The sequence below is a fragment of the Solanum pennellii genome, chromosome 8, assembly GCF_001406875.1.
Source record: "Solanum pennellii chromosome 8, SPENNV200".
NCBI classification, from domain to species: Eukaryota; Viridiplantae; Streptophyta; class Magnoliopsida; order Solanales; family Solanaceae; genus Solanum; species Solanum pennellii.
Genome location: NC_028644.1, coordinates 69,347,092 through 69,361,084, shown reverse-complemented (window position 1 = coordinate 69,361,084; position 13,993 = coordinate 69,347,092). Strand labels below are relative to the sequence as shown.

Sequence of the window (13,993 nt, the reverse complement as noted above, 5' to 3'; positions counted from 1 at the left end):
CTATGTAGACACATAGGCCTTTAATTTTGTTGACTAATATGTTAAATAGTACAACTCATTTTTACCTCCTTTTGGATAAACCAATTTTTTGTAATAAAGTATTTTATTGATATGGATATAGTAATAATATTAGAAAGTGAAAGTTGATATCAAAGACGTGGTGCAGTGAATAAAGTTATTTTTTTTTAATCAAAAGTTTTTTGAGTTTGAAAATTTTTTTATTTTAGTAAGAAGGTTTATCTCTGAATAGTGTTTTATTCGGTTGAATTTTGATTAATTAAATTTTAATATGTGTATTGAACATCGAGTGGGAAAAGAAAGTGAAAGTTGACATTGCTAGCTTCTCTTGCTTTTATTTACACTTTCTTTAACCTAGCATGCATGTTGTGGTGGCTCAGCCCACCGTGGCAGAATAAAATGTTATTTTTTTGGTTACTATTGTCTCAACGTTATTCGAAAAGGTAAGTAAAGGAAAATAATGATTTCGAAATTGAGATATATATATGTGTAAAAAGTAGAAATATTTATATTTTATATTTTCAATGGTATATGATCTAAAGAACAAGAAAAAGGTGATAACGGTGTGTTAAAAAAAGAAGGAAGTTGACAACTGGACATGTTTCAATTTTCGGCTTTTTTCTTCATCAATATTTGTTCTAGACACGTCAGTCATGATTAACAACGAAAATGCATGAATAAATTAAAGGAATTTAACTTTAACCTGGACTTTCGAATTTTGACTTCTAAATAACTCGATATATTGTTATTCCCACCGTCTTTTTTATTTGTGATGTTGCTTTTTAAAAGTCAATTTGATTACTTTTCAAAGTTAAATTAGATTAGATTAATTTGATAATTTAAATGAAAAAATTAGATAATCAAAAACTATACGAAAAGTATTACACGTTGCAATTTTTTGCATATCAATATGATAAAAAAATTATTGTAAAATGTTAATCAAAATTTTTATAATTTGACTTTAAAAATAAAAAATATCAAAATTAATAATGGACAGAGAGTGAAAAAATAGCCGAAAATAGAAAGAAAAGGGCTAAGGCGTAGAATTTATTATTATTATCTCAAAAGAAAGGATTAGTAATATTATTATTAACTCAAAAGATAGGATTATAAACAAATTCTCTCGTAATATCTTTTACTAATTATTTCAATTATTATATCCAAACTATTTTACCAATGATACCCAAAATATTTATTTTTATCGTAATACTTATTCCTTAAATAATTACTCTAATATGCCAAACCTTACAACATAGTAATTAGTAGTATGTGACAAAATTACTGATTAAATTATGATTAGCATAAATTATATCAAAAGAGTTTTTTCACATTACAAGTATATATATTCTCGTCTTTTAACAAAAACAAGAATATCAAATCTCGATGAAATTCCTAAAACCAATATACACGAATCATCATATTTTTTATATAATTTTCTAATATTAAAATTGTAAACTTAAACTATTTAAATTGATCAATTTTTTTATAAAAATAAGTCAAATCAATTATATCATAAAATAAAACATAACAAGTAAGAACGAACAAGAATATAACACCGCACTTATGTTTTATAATACCAAGAAATATGTAGGAAGCATGCCAAACAAAAGGCACAGAAAATTATAGATGTGTCTTCTTCTCATTGAAATCCATTTTTATTATTCAAAAAAAAAAAGAAATTAAAAGAAAAAAACTAAAGCATTGATTAAAGAAGAGTACTTAATTATTAATTAACTATATGTAATAATTAGCATTGATTAAGGTTTGAATATGGTGGCCCCATGGAATGTCCTGCTATCTCAACCAAGTCAAGGTTGTAGGGTATGAAGGCATAATTGTTCATAATGCTTTCTTTTAATTATTAATATAACTTCTAATATTATTCCGAATAGATTGATTTTTACCTTTTGTTACGTATTCTGTTCATAAATATTCTTGTTGTTAATGAGTTATCTGATCAAAAGATGTCCTCCAACTATCGAAATAGCTAATATATAACCTTTCTTTTCTCGAAAGTTGTAAGAAAAAATGAAGTTATATATATAATGTATGAGAACTCCTAATAAGAGGTATTTTGTAAAAAAAATTGTGTGAATTTTCAAATCGAAGTTTGTGTCACCATGTTAAGATCCTAATTATATATCTTTGAGTTTATTTAGCGTGTGCAAATTGATATTATAGTTGATGATCAGCAATAGGATTATTGAAATAATAAAGAATTGATTCTTTAAGGCATGAAAAATTATTGGAAAAATTGTACAAAATAGCAAATTATTGATTTAAACTAAATGTTATAGTTATAGCTTTTGTTTGTTTTTTTTGTAATTCTCAACAAACATTTTATTTTTTTGTCATCCCATTTGTATACGGAAATATACAAATGCAGGACCCAATTGTATACCAAAATATACAAATGCATGATCCATTTGTATACAGAAATATATAAATAGACCAAAATATACAAATGCAAGACCCATTTGTATATCAAAATATTCAAATTCAGCATCCATCTATATATCGAAATATACAAATAAACTGAAATATACAAATACAAGACCCATTTGTATACCGAAATATAAGAATGCAGGATTCATTTGTATATTGAAATATACAAATGCAGGACCCATATACATATTCTTTTTATGTAATATTTATACCGAAATATACAGATTAATAATCATAGAAAATATAAAATTTACTATAAAACTCAACTATATAAACAGAAACTATAACTATGACATACAAATATAATTTTTATGTTTGCTAAACCTAAAATTTACTCGCAATTACTTAGATAAAGAACGAAGAAGTCCTTATTTGCTAGGCCCAATCATGTGGACTGGACTTACTAAAGATGGGTACTGATGGGCTTTAGACCTGTTGGATATTTCATAAAGAAACAATTTTATAAGCTATAAAAGTAGAAATGATATTAGGGGAAATGAAAAACATCTAGAGTATATTATGTGATATAGCTATAGTTTTGATTATTTTTAATTACTATCTATAGTTTCCTGAAATTTTGATATTTGATTTATCAGTTGTATAAATCTCGAATTTATATAATTTAATTTCTTAATTGTATAAATTTTGAATTTGTATTATTCGATTCCTGATTGTATTAATATATACAATTTATGAAAAATTCATAATAGATTATCTTATTTGTATATTGTCAAGTGAAATATACAAACAGAGTTCTAGAAAAATCGTAAAAGTATAAATACATGATTTGTATATACTTACCTTGTTTGTATATTTGCAAGTATATAACCTTGTTTGTATATTTGCAAGTGAATTATACAAACCTCAACCTCCATTTGTATATACTTACTATGCATGTATATTTGCAAGTGAAATATACAAATGACGAAGGCATATACTAACCGCAAACTCCATAGCAAAAGAGAACTATAACTATGAAGAGCAATTATTAAAACCATAATTATACGACCTTATTATATCTATTATTTTTGCTATTTCTGAAATTTTCTCTTTCAACTAGCCCATTTGATGTTTAGGGAACTTTTAGGCTGATTATGTAAATTTCATTTTTAGGTTATTATTTAAAATTTGTTCCAATTTTAAAGTCGTGCAAATATAGCACTTGAAAAATATTTTCTTATACAATGTTAGACTTTATTTTTTTTTTGGGGGGTGGGGTGGGGGCAATTGTTTGTGTTGCGACATTTTTGAAACACCATTACTATATTCTCTCATTAATAGAAATAATAAAGGGTATTTAATTATAAAAAAGATGGTTAAAATAGAAAGATTGCATTTAAGTTTTTATTTCTTGAAATGGAAAAAATATCATGAAAATAGGTAAATAAGATATACAATTAAAATATCCAAGATAAAACGGAATTTCACACTAAAATTATTAAGACATAGGAATTTTATATCTATTGAAGGGGAGTCTATTTATGGTAATTGGAATGGTTGTTAAGATTTTGGTATTTTATTTTCAGTACCTACATTGAAGCTCGACTGAATTTGAATTCACGCCGAGAAGTTCACGTTGAGAGTAAAACGCTCCCTAACAGAGGAAATTTCGTATAAAGGAGACTTGAATCCGAAATCTCTTGATTAAGGATGAATGAATACTTATCGCTCTATCACAACCCTTGTCCCTTGTTAGTGTATAGTTGTTAAGATTACTCGTGATAGCTACACTTTGGAATTATTATATTTGTTACAAAGATATTAATATAGTACTATAAATTTGTATTACAAACAAAAGTTGTTCTCATCGTTAATCAATGAAAAAATTGTGTTATAAAGTATGGTTTTTTCACCGAACCAAATCATCGAAATAATGCACGGAGGAAAAATAACTTTTCACTAAAATTGCTTTTTCTTTTTTTCATTGATTTCCTCAAAATATTTAGAAAAATAACTTATTGAATATTTTTCAATAAAAAATAATGATTTTTTTTAATATAGAGCTCTATTAAATTGAATATATCTCGAAAAAGGTGTATAATAGATTATTAACATAAAATTGTACGTTTCCTTCTCTAAATTTTTTATCTATAGAAATCGAATTTATGTCAACTAAAATTCTTTGATACTTGAGTGTGACATGTGAAATATAACTATATGAGAATATAAATGTATATCTAGTAAACTTTTTTTATCTATTATAAGGACATAAATTAAAGAACTAACATAAAATATGAGCAATAATGCACATGGCCCCTAGTATCATTAGTAAAATATAACGATACGAAAATATAAATTTATATCTAGTAAAAGAAATTATTTATTACAAGGGCATAAATTAAAAAACTAACATAAAATCTGAGAAAAAATGCACATGTAAAATCTAACGATATAGTATATGAGAATATAAATTTATATTTAGTAAAAAAATTATTTATTACGAGGAGATGAATTAAAGGCATAACTATGAACAAAAATCCTAGTATGACTTATAAAATATAACGATATGAGAATATAAATTTATATTTAATAAAAAAATTGTTTATTACAAGGACATAAACTAAAAAACTAACATAAAATATGAGCAAAAATGCACATGGCCCCTAAAATTATTAGGTGATTGCTTTCACATTTTGACTTGGACCTGTAACTTACTACAACAAAAAATATTTCCATAGATGTAAAGTGTATCAAAACAATATTGATGAAAAAGACATAATTTTATCATTATGAGTTAAAGGTTATTAATGTCCTTATGAACTTACTACAATCGAATATATGCGTAAAATTATAATAGCAAAAATTACTATGAATATAACTGTTGTTAATGAATTCGATCTTAATTTAATATTTTTTGATATAAATTAAACATAAGTACAAGTGCTTGTTCACAATTGACACAAATATTAGATTTAAACTCACAAAATTTCATTTTATTTGTACATTTTAACAAGTTACTTAAAAGAGTTGGTTTTTTCATATTATTTTTAGTATTAAATAACTATGTAAAGTAGTATAGCTAAATTTAGTGTTCCAAAACACTATCAATAAGGTTAATTTAATAAAATACACTTCTAATTATTTTTTTAAAAAAGAATGTTCAAAACTTCAAATCGACATGGATCAATTAATATGAAATAATCAACATAATGCTAGTAAAATGATTATGATGCTTCATTCTTAATTAAAATATCAAATTTAAATAATAAATAGATAAAATTATATTAAAAACGTTCCTTTTAATAATCACCATGCATAATTTAAATTTAATTGATGTTTTAAGAAATGGAGCAAAGTACTCATTAAGTTAAAAAAACTTAAAAGAATTATAAATTGTAATTTTTCTCAAGTTAATATGATTGTAATAAATATATCTTAAAATATAAAATATATATATAGTTCAACTATATTTTTATTTTAAAAAACTATATAACAAATATTTTTGAGATAGAAAAAATATTAAATAATGTTTCACTAGCATTACTACATTAATTTGAAGATCCTCTAATAATGCAAAGTTCTAATTGACTTAGCTTTCATGTGCAACAAAGTGGACTGTTATAATTCCAACGTTTAAATTAGTTTAGAAAATGATCACTTTGCAACTCCAATATAATTTGTCAAAACACTTAAAAAGGATGACTATATATTAAAAGGAAAATAGTAGTTTGTATTTTCTCTAAAGATTTGGAGACATTATATATATGAAATAGCATGCAAGATATATACAGAATCTAAAATTTATATGGAAAAACCATAAAATTGGTATTTCTATCTTTTTGAATATATTATTCTTTTAATTTCAATATATTTCAATTAAAAATGAAAAAAAAGATTAATTTATTTTTAAATAGAAAAAACTATAATTTTTTAATTTTCTGATCAAAATTCGGACAAAAATTTCTAGTTCAATCAATATTTTCAAGCAGAGAAATTTGAAATGTGAGACAATTTTGATTCAACCTTTTGAAAATGGGAATAATGAGAGTTCTACGTAAAGTAAATATCAAATTAATGGAAATTTTAAAAGATATATGAAAAAAAGTATTCTTTCTATTTAAAAAAGAATGACCTTCTTTTCTTTTTAGTATATTTAAAAAAAATGACCTCTTTCCTTTTTGGGTAACAATTTTCCACGTTTAAAACCACAAGATCAAAGACAATTTTGTACATTTGACCTAACTTTAATTTAGGACCACAAGATTCAATAGTCTTCTTTATACTCTTAAACTCCGTGCCAAATCAAAATAGGTGATTCTTTGTAAAACAGAGAGAGTTACACATAAATCAAAACAAAAATAAGTATTATTAGCAAAAAGTGTAGTCAAATCTTCAACTAAAACTCAAATAAATTCTAAAAAAAAAAAAAATCTAAAAATCTATGACCAAACGCGAATTTAAAAGAACCCCATTTTTTTCTCCGAAATATTTTTTAATTCTTGTAAATAACCAATCCATCCAAGGGTATAACCGGAACAAAAAAAAAATTTCAAACTCTACAAATACGGAGAACCGAAAACTCCATGTATGGGCCTCTTCTCTTTCTCTTTCTCTCGTTGCCCTTTTTCCTCACTCTTTGGAACTGTCAATTTTTTTTAATTTTTTTTTCCATATTTTTCTGTTTCGTTCGTCTCCCGATTTTTCTGTTTCTTCTTCACATTTTCCAAAAATATTTCACTTATAAATTTCTTATTCCTTCCTAACAAAATTTTCAGAGAAAAAATTGATTCAATTGAACACCATTTTTTCTCTCTATAACTATCTCTTTTATCCCACTTTTTTTTTTTTATCTTATTATAAACTTCTCCAAGTTTTCAAGATTCAGATTCTCTCTATTTGTGTACCATTTCTCTTGAAAATTTAGGTATGCATACATAAACCATTTTTTTAAACTCATTTGAAAAAATATGAAGAAATAACGAAATGGGCCTGAATAAGTCTGAACGAAATTTTGACAGATTGAGTGCATGTTGACTGATGAAATGTCAGAGAGGAAAAAATTTGCATTATGATATTAAGTGTGGAAAATTATACTATTTATAATTAATTAAAATTATTTAATATTTATATTTTATATATAATAACGTGAAATTCTATTTGCTTTGTTTTTTTTGGCGTGTGTTTAGTTCTTTAATATTATGTAACTTTTAGTGGAAATTTTGACTCGAAAATCTTTTGTGTAAATTGAATATGTCCAAGTTTTTTTGTTGTTTTTTTTAATTCGATTTTTGGAAGAATTGTAGTAGGGTGGTTGGTGATGATTTTTGGATATTTTGTGTAATTTTTAAAAAATATTAAAGTTGGCAGAGTTTCGTGGAAATAGAAGGAAATAACACGTTTTAGACTGCAGTTGTGCAGATTTTGGAAATGAATTTTTTAAAATTTTCATTGACTATGACAACAGTCGCGATTATAAACAGACTAGTGATTATGGTAGAGAGGGTTGTATTTTACTGTTTTATTGTAAAGTTTTTTGGTACTTTTTTTATGTAGTTTTTGTGATATCAGCATTTGGCTACATGTCAAATGAGTTTTCATGGTGATCTAGGTGGTTCATTTATGGAGTTTTGTTTTCTTTCTCATATAGTTTTTGCTAGCATTAATTTCTTATGGATTTGAACAAAAGTTGCATGGGGTGTTAGCGCCTAGGATACGTGTAACTCTGTCCATCAAGGCTCGAACATATGAGAAGTTACGTTGTTTTATTTTCTATTACTAGTTAATTTGATGAATGATTTCATTTTACACTAAAAAGTTCATTGCTGATTACGGCATGACGAAAATTTAGTCTTAGGAAATTAATAGTGTGTGCACTTTTCATAAAAAAAAATATATATGTTTTGAGTTTTGAGGATTTATAAATGGCTAGGGCTCTATTTCCAGATTCCTTAAATAGAATAAAGTAGATGTCATTGTTTCATTGTTCCTTTTTCAAGCATTATGTGATTACCACAATTTGTGGTTCTTCTCAAAGTTGTTTATTTAAAATTTGTTGCTTTAGCTTGATGCTTTGGGTCCCCTGTATTTGATGTTAGTATATGTTTTTGTAGTTGCGTGGGACGTGTAGTAATATGTTTCACCAACCCCTTTTTTTAAGTATTGATTTCAATTGCATATGAGGTACGTGCTCCTCGTGTTGAGGTCTGGGGAGGATAGTGTGTATGTGCGAGCACTATGGATAATTTAGAGTTACTTTGTCACATGGGATGTTTTGTAAATCTATGGCCTTAAGGGATTATGACTTAGAGTTCTTATTTTATAATTTGTTTGTCACGCGGATATGTTGTGTATAAAGTAATTCGAGATAGTCTGATTGGTTTTGGACATGATCATGAAATGCAGGTTTTTGAAGGTTTTGGCTGTTTCTTGTTGATTTGGAGTTGTTTTATATAAGGACTAAAGCCAACATGGCTACACCTGCAGCACCCCTGACTTGTCCAAAGCCCATGAAGGCTACATCTAATGGAGTATTCCAAGGGGATGATCCGTTAGATTATGCACTTCCTCTTGCCATTGTGCAGATATGTTTAGTACTTGTACTCACCCGAGTCCTTGCCTATATTCTTCGTCCATTGAGACAACCGCGTGTTGTTGCTGAGATTATTGTGAGTGTTTCTTGCTTTTGGATTTCTTTCATTAATGAACGCACTTACATTTGGCTCTATGTGCATGGAAATACTTTTGAATAGGATGATATGTGTTAAGTTTGGTACTTTTAAGTCTAATTCAGCAATTCAATTTGTTGTGCTCTGAACAGTTTGTGGTTGAAGGTAGGTTTGTGGTTGTAAATTCGATTTCTTTTGCATATTTCTACGCGCATGATTTATTGCTCCACAGAAGTACCTACCAATAACTTAGCCCTGGCGCGAGCAAGAGGTGACATTGGATTTTTGTTTTGGCAGGGAGGAATTTTACTTGGTCCATCTGCTCTAGGCCGCAGTGAGAAGTATCTGCACACAATATTTCCACCAAAGAGCCTGACAGTGTTGGATACTTTAGCCAACTTTGGCCTTCTTTTCTTTCTTTTCCTGGTTGGGCTGGAGTTGGACCCAAAGTCTCTCCGTCGGACTGGAAAGAAAGCTCTATGTATTGCCATTGCTGGAATCAGTGTCCCCTTTGTATTAGGAATAGGAACATCCTTTGCTCTGAGAGCAACTATATCACAAGGGGTTAATCAAGGCCCTTTTTTGGTGTTTATGGGAGTGGCCCTCTCTATCACTGCCTTTCCTGTATTGGCTCGTATTCTAGCTGAACTGAAACTTTTAACAACAGATGTTGGTCGAATGGCCATGTCTGCTGCAGCAGTCAATGATGTGGCTGCATGGATTTTACTTGCTCTTGCCATTGCCCTCTCAGGTAATGGTAGTTCACCCTTTATTTCGCTTTGGGTCCTTTTGTCCGGGGCTGGTTTTGTGCTACTCTGCATACTCATTGGTCCTCCTATATTCACCTGGATGGCTAAACGTTGTTCGGATGGGGAGCATGTAGATGAGATATATGTGTGTGGTACATTGGCAGCAGTTTTGGCTGCAGGATTTGTCACTGACAGTATTGGTATTCATGCTCTATTTGGGGCTTTTGTGCTTGGAGTTCTTGTACCAAAGGAAGGACCATTCGCAGGCGCACTAGTGGAAAAAGTTGAGGACCTTGTATCCGGTTTATTCCTTCCACTCTACTTCGTCTCCAGTGGACTGAAAACAAATGTCGCAACTATTCAGGGGGCTCAATCATGGGGTCTTCTTGCTCTTGTTATATTTACATCATGCTTTGGGAAGATCGTTGGCACGATTGTGGTCTCACTCCTTTGCAAGATGCCTGTACAAGAGGCTCTGACTCTTGGCTTCTTGATGAACACTAAAGGTTTAGTCGAGCTCATTGTTCTAAATATTGGCAAAGACAGAGGGGTATCTTCACTTTCACATCTAATTTGTTGATTATCGAGTTTATTTAAATTTCTAAGCTTACATGGTTTTGACTGATCTTTTTGCAGGTACTGAATGATCAAACATTCGCCATCATGGTGTTGATGGCTCTCTTCACTACATTCATCACAACTCCTATTGTGATATCAGTATACAGGCCAGCTAAACTAGCTGTGACTAAATACAAGCATAGAACCATTGAGAGGAAAGACACGAGCAAACAAGTCCGAATCTTGTCCTGTTTCTACAGCACAAGAAACATTCCCACGCTGATCAATCTCATTGAAGTTTCACGTGGAACTGCTAAAAAGGAAGGACTTCGTGTCTATGCCATGCATCTTATGGAGCTTTCTGAAAGGTCATCAGCAATCTTGATGGTCCACAAGGTTAAAAGGAACGGGCTGCCCTTCTGGAATAAAGGGGAGGTTTCTGATTCTAACCAAGTAGTGGTTGCTTTCGAGACATTTGAGCACCTTAGCAAAGTATCCATTCGACCAACCACAGCAATCTCTCCCATGAACAGCATGCACGAGGACATCATCACAAGTGCTGAGAACAAGAGGGTTGCCATGATAATCCTCCCATTCCACAAGCACCAGAGACTCGATGGACACTTTGAAACCACCAGAACTGATCTAAGGCATGTGAACCGCAAAGTTCTGCAGCAAGCACCATGTTCAGTTGGCATATTAGTAGACAGAGGTCTTGGTGGAGCATCTCATGTAGCAGCTAGCAATGTTGACTTTACAATTACTATCCTGTTCTTCGGAGGCCATGATGACCGTGAAGCACTTTCTTATGGTATGCGCATGGCTGAGCACCCTGGTATTACACTAGTTGTGGTACGCTTTTCTGTTGACCCTGCGCTTGCTGGAGGCAGTGTGAAGCTAAAGATGAGCCACAACTCCAATCCTGAGGTTCAACCTGAAGACGAAGTTGTTATTTCCAAGTTGAAAGAGAGTATCTCAACAGACGGATCCATCAAATATGAAGAGAAGACAGTTAAAGATTCAACAGAACTTATTGAAGCAACAAAATCATATAACAAATGCAATTTATTCCTTGTTGGAAGAATGCCTGAAGGACAAGTTGTTGCATCTTTGAACAAAAACAGTGAATGTCCAGAATTAGGACCTATCGGAAACTTGTTAACATCGTCTGAATTCTCAACAACAGCCTCTCTTCTGGTGGTGCAGCAGTATCGCAGCCAGTTATCACAAGACGCCTTGAATTCTTTGGAGGATGGTGAGACATCAGATGGAAATGAATCTAACTAAAATTCACAAGTACTATACATTTGCATAAAAAATAATAATATTATCATATTAGATTAGAGGGAATTGCCAAACAAGGAAACTTGTAACAATATATATAATTTGGCATTCCCTTCTGCATTAGTCTTATTATGTAAATTGTAATAGCTGCACAATATTACTAATTTTGCTTGTATATATTTTCATTAATGTATCTCACTTATCTGTTTTCTATATTTACTTTTTAAGTGTATCGCGCTTTTGACGTGTCTAAAGTTTATGTTTTGACATAATCAATATAATAGTTCGACAAGCAAATGTATGGAGCAGATTATTCAAAATATAAAATTGTAAATATGTTATAATTATAGTCACCTAGGAAAATTCTTGTTGCTTGTTCCACTTTATGACATTATGGAAAATAATGCAGGAAAACAAACTTTTGGTCTTTTATAGTGTCTTCATCATCATAGAAAAGTACATTTAATTAATAACAATCATGATTCATGTGTTCAATCTTATGGTAATTATTTTATTTTGTCAAACCACTATCTTGTGCACTAGCTCAGTCATTCATACTAGTAGTCATAGAATTGCTTTGCAATTCGATTCGATTATTCTATTATTTTATAATAGTGAATATTTTATTTTAGTACGTATGTGTGTCACGCTTTCTTTAGCATTTTCTCTCGGTTCCTTACACCTATTTTTTCTTTCTTTCCAAATTGCTTTGTACTGTTTTTAAATGAGCCGAGGGTCTATTTAAAAACAGTCTCTTTACATTGTACATATTTACGATATATTAATTTTTACATATTCCACTTATGAAATTAAATGAAAAAAGGAACAAATTAAAGTCATTAGTTGTTCATTGTTGAATGTTAGATTGTATAATGCAAGATGATAAAGATTTATGACTTTGGTCATTTTTATTAATATCATTTATAATTACGTTTCAAATATAGTTTTTGTTGTTGAAATGTCTACTATAACAATAATTTTTCTTTGGCATAATGATTTTCACTCATAATATACTATTATAGAATTATAACAACCGCCAAAAGTTCGACTTTTCCACACATACATTATTGATAATGTCAAATAAATGAGTCTCGATTAAATTTAAGCGGATTAAAATGTAAGTGAAATAATAAATGAAAAATTATTGAATTGTACGACTAAAAGTTACCAAGTAAAATGAATTAAAAGATGAATTATAATTTTAATCCGTCGGGTTTTTAGAAATTATATTATGAAATACATATATGATTTCAATTTAATTACCACTAAAGCAACAGTAGTGCTGACATTAATGCCTTTGTTAATCATATATTATTATAAGAGGGAACAAAAAAAGTTAAAAGTGAATTACAATTTTACCCTTACTATAAATTAAAATGTTATAAAAGCATTTAATTATTTAGTTTAAATATTAAATTGTATCATTTTAATAAAAATGTAGATGACTTTTGCATTTCCTTAAATTAATTCTTAATTAAAATATAAATAAATAATTAAATGTTTGGAATGTGAAAAGATATATTTTAATTGTACATGTTTATCCCAGAATAATTAATGACATATGAAAAGAGTGCCCTCCATTTATTCGATTAATGCCACTGATTTTATTTATTTGATTTATTATTACTAAGATATTAAAAGTGTGTTACTATATATGATGAATTAGTAATAAATTATTAAGATGACTTGTGATTACCTCATTTATTACTAATTACAATGATTTGTGTTTTTCATCTTTTTAATTATTCATTCAAAATAGACTAGATTCCAAGTTCAAAGCAATAATTATTAGTGGTAATGTTAATTCTCTTATTAAGTTTAACTACGATTTGTATTTTTCATCTTTCCATCTATCTATATATTAAAGACTATTATTTAGAACTGAAAAATATAGAATTTAAACAGAAATTTTTACTACTATTTAAGAACTAGGTGATAACCATTGAAAAATAAAAGAAATTGGCATTCAACTTATAATTAAAAAACTATTTCATCTATGATAGGCAAAAAAGCCATGAAAAAATAGAATACATGAGGTGGGGAGAAGAACTTGAAGACTTCTTTTTAGACATGCCTAAGTCGGTAAGTCCTCATATCTCTTTCGATATATATTCTCCATCACGAAGATTATTGTTGTTTCTAATTTCTTTTGCATTTCTAATAAACTCATTGTGGTGTTGTATTCTTGTAGCTATTATTATGAGCTTTTGAAATAGATGTATGTATGAAGTTCAGTGTTTAACTTATATATTTGTCAGTTTTATATTTTAAATGTAATTGCTTTTAATCTTGTATAATTTTGATAGCACTGTCTTTTAATTTTAGAACCTTACT

At 28.9% G+C, this 13,993-nt stretch overlaps 1 protein-coding gene across 1 annotated transcript; it reads left to right on the top strand.

Annotated features, from left to right (window-relative positions):
• The first annotated feature begins 7,185 nt into the window (after nucleotides 1-7,185).
• Nucleotides 7,186-11,874, top strand: LOC107027250 (cation/H(+) antiporter 18-like). The gene is made up of 4 exons (XM_015228432.2): nucleotides 7,186-7,327; nucleotides 8,806-9,068; nucleotides 9,366-10,367; nucleotides 10,454-11,874. The coding sequence occupies exons 2-4, from the start codon at nucleotides 8,871-8,873 to the stop codon at nucleotides 11,660-11,662; spliced, it is 2,409 nt and encodes an 802-aa protein (XP_015083918.1). The 5' UTR covers nucleotides 7,186-7,327; nucleotides 8,806-8,870; the 3' UTR covers nucleotides 11,663-11,874.
• Nucleotides 11,875-13,993: the final 2,119 nt, after the last annotated feature.

Bases quoted from the DNA above. Each gene is read 5' to 3' on its own strand.
- LOC107027250 (XM_015228432.2), top strand. From the start codon at position 8,871: ATGGCTACACCTGCAGCACCCCTGACTTGTCCAAAGCCCATGAAGGCT. The intron at 9,069-9,365 runs GTGAGTGTTTCT...TTGTTTTGGCAG, and splicing joins GTGTTGTTGCTGAGATTATT to GGAGGAATTTTACTTGGTCC. The intron at 10,368-10,453 runs GTATCTTCACTT...ATCTTTTTGCAG, and splicing joins ATATTGGCAAAGACAGAGGG to GTACTGAATGATCAAACATT.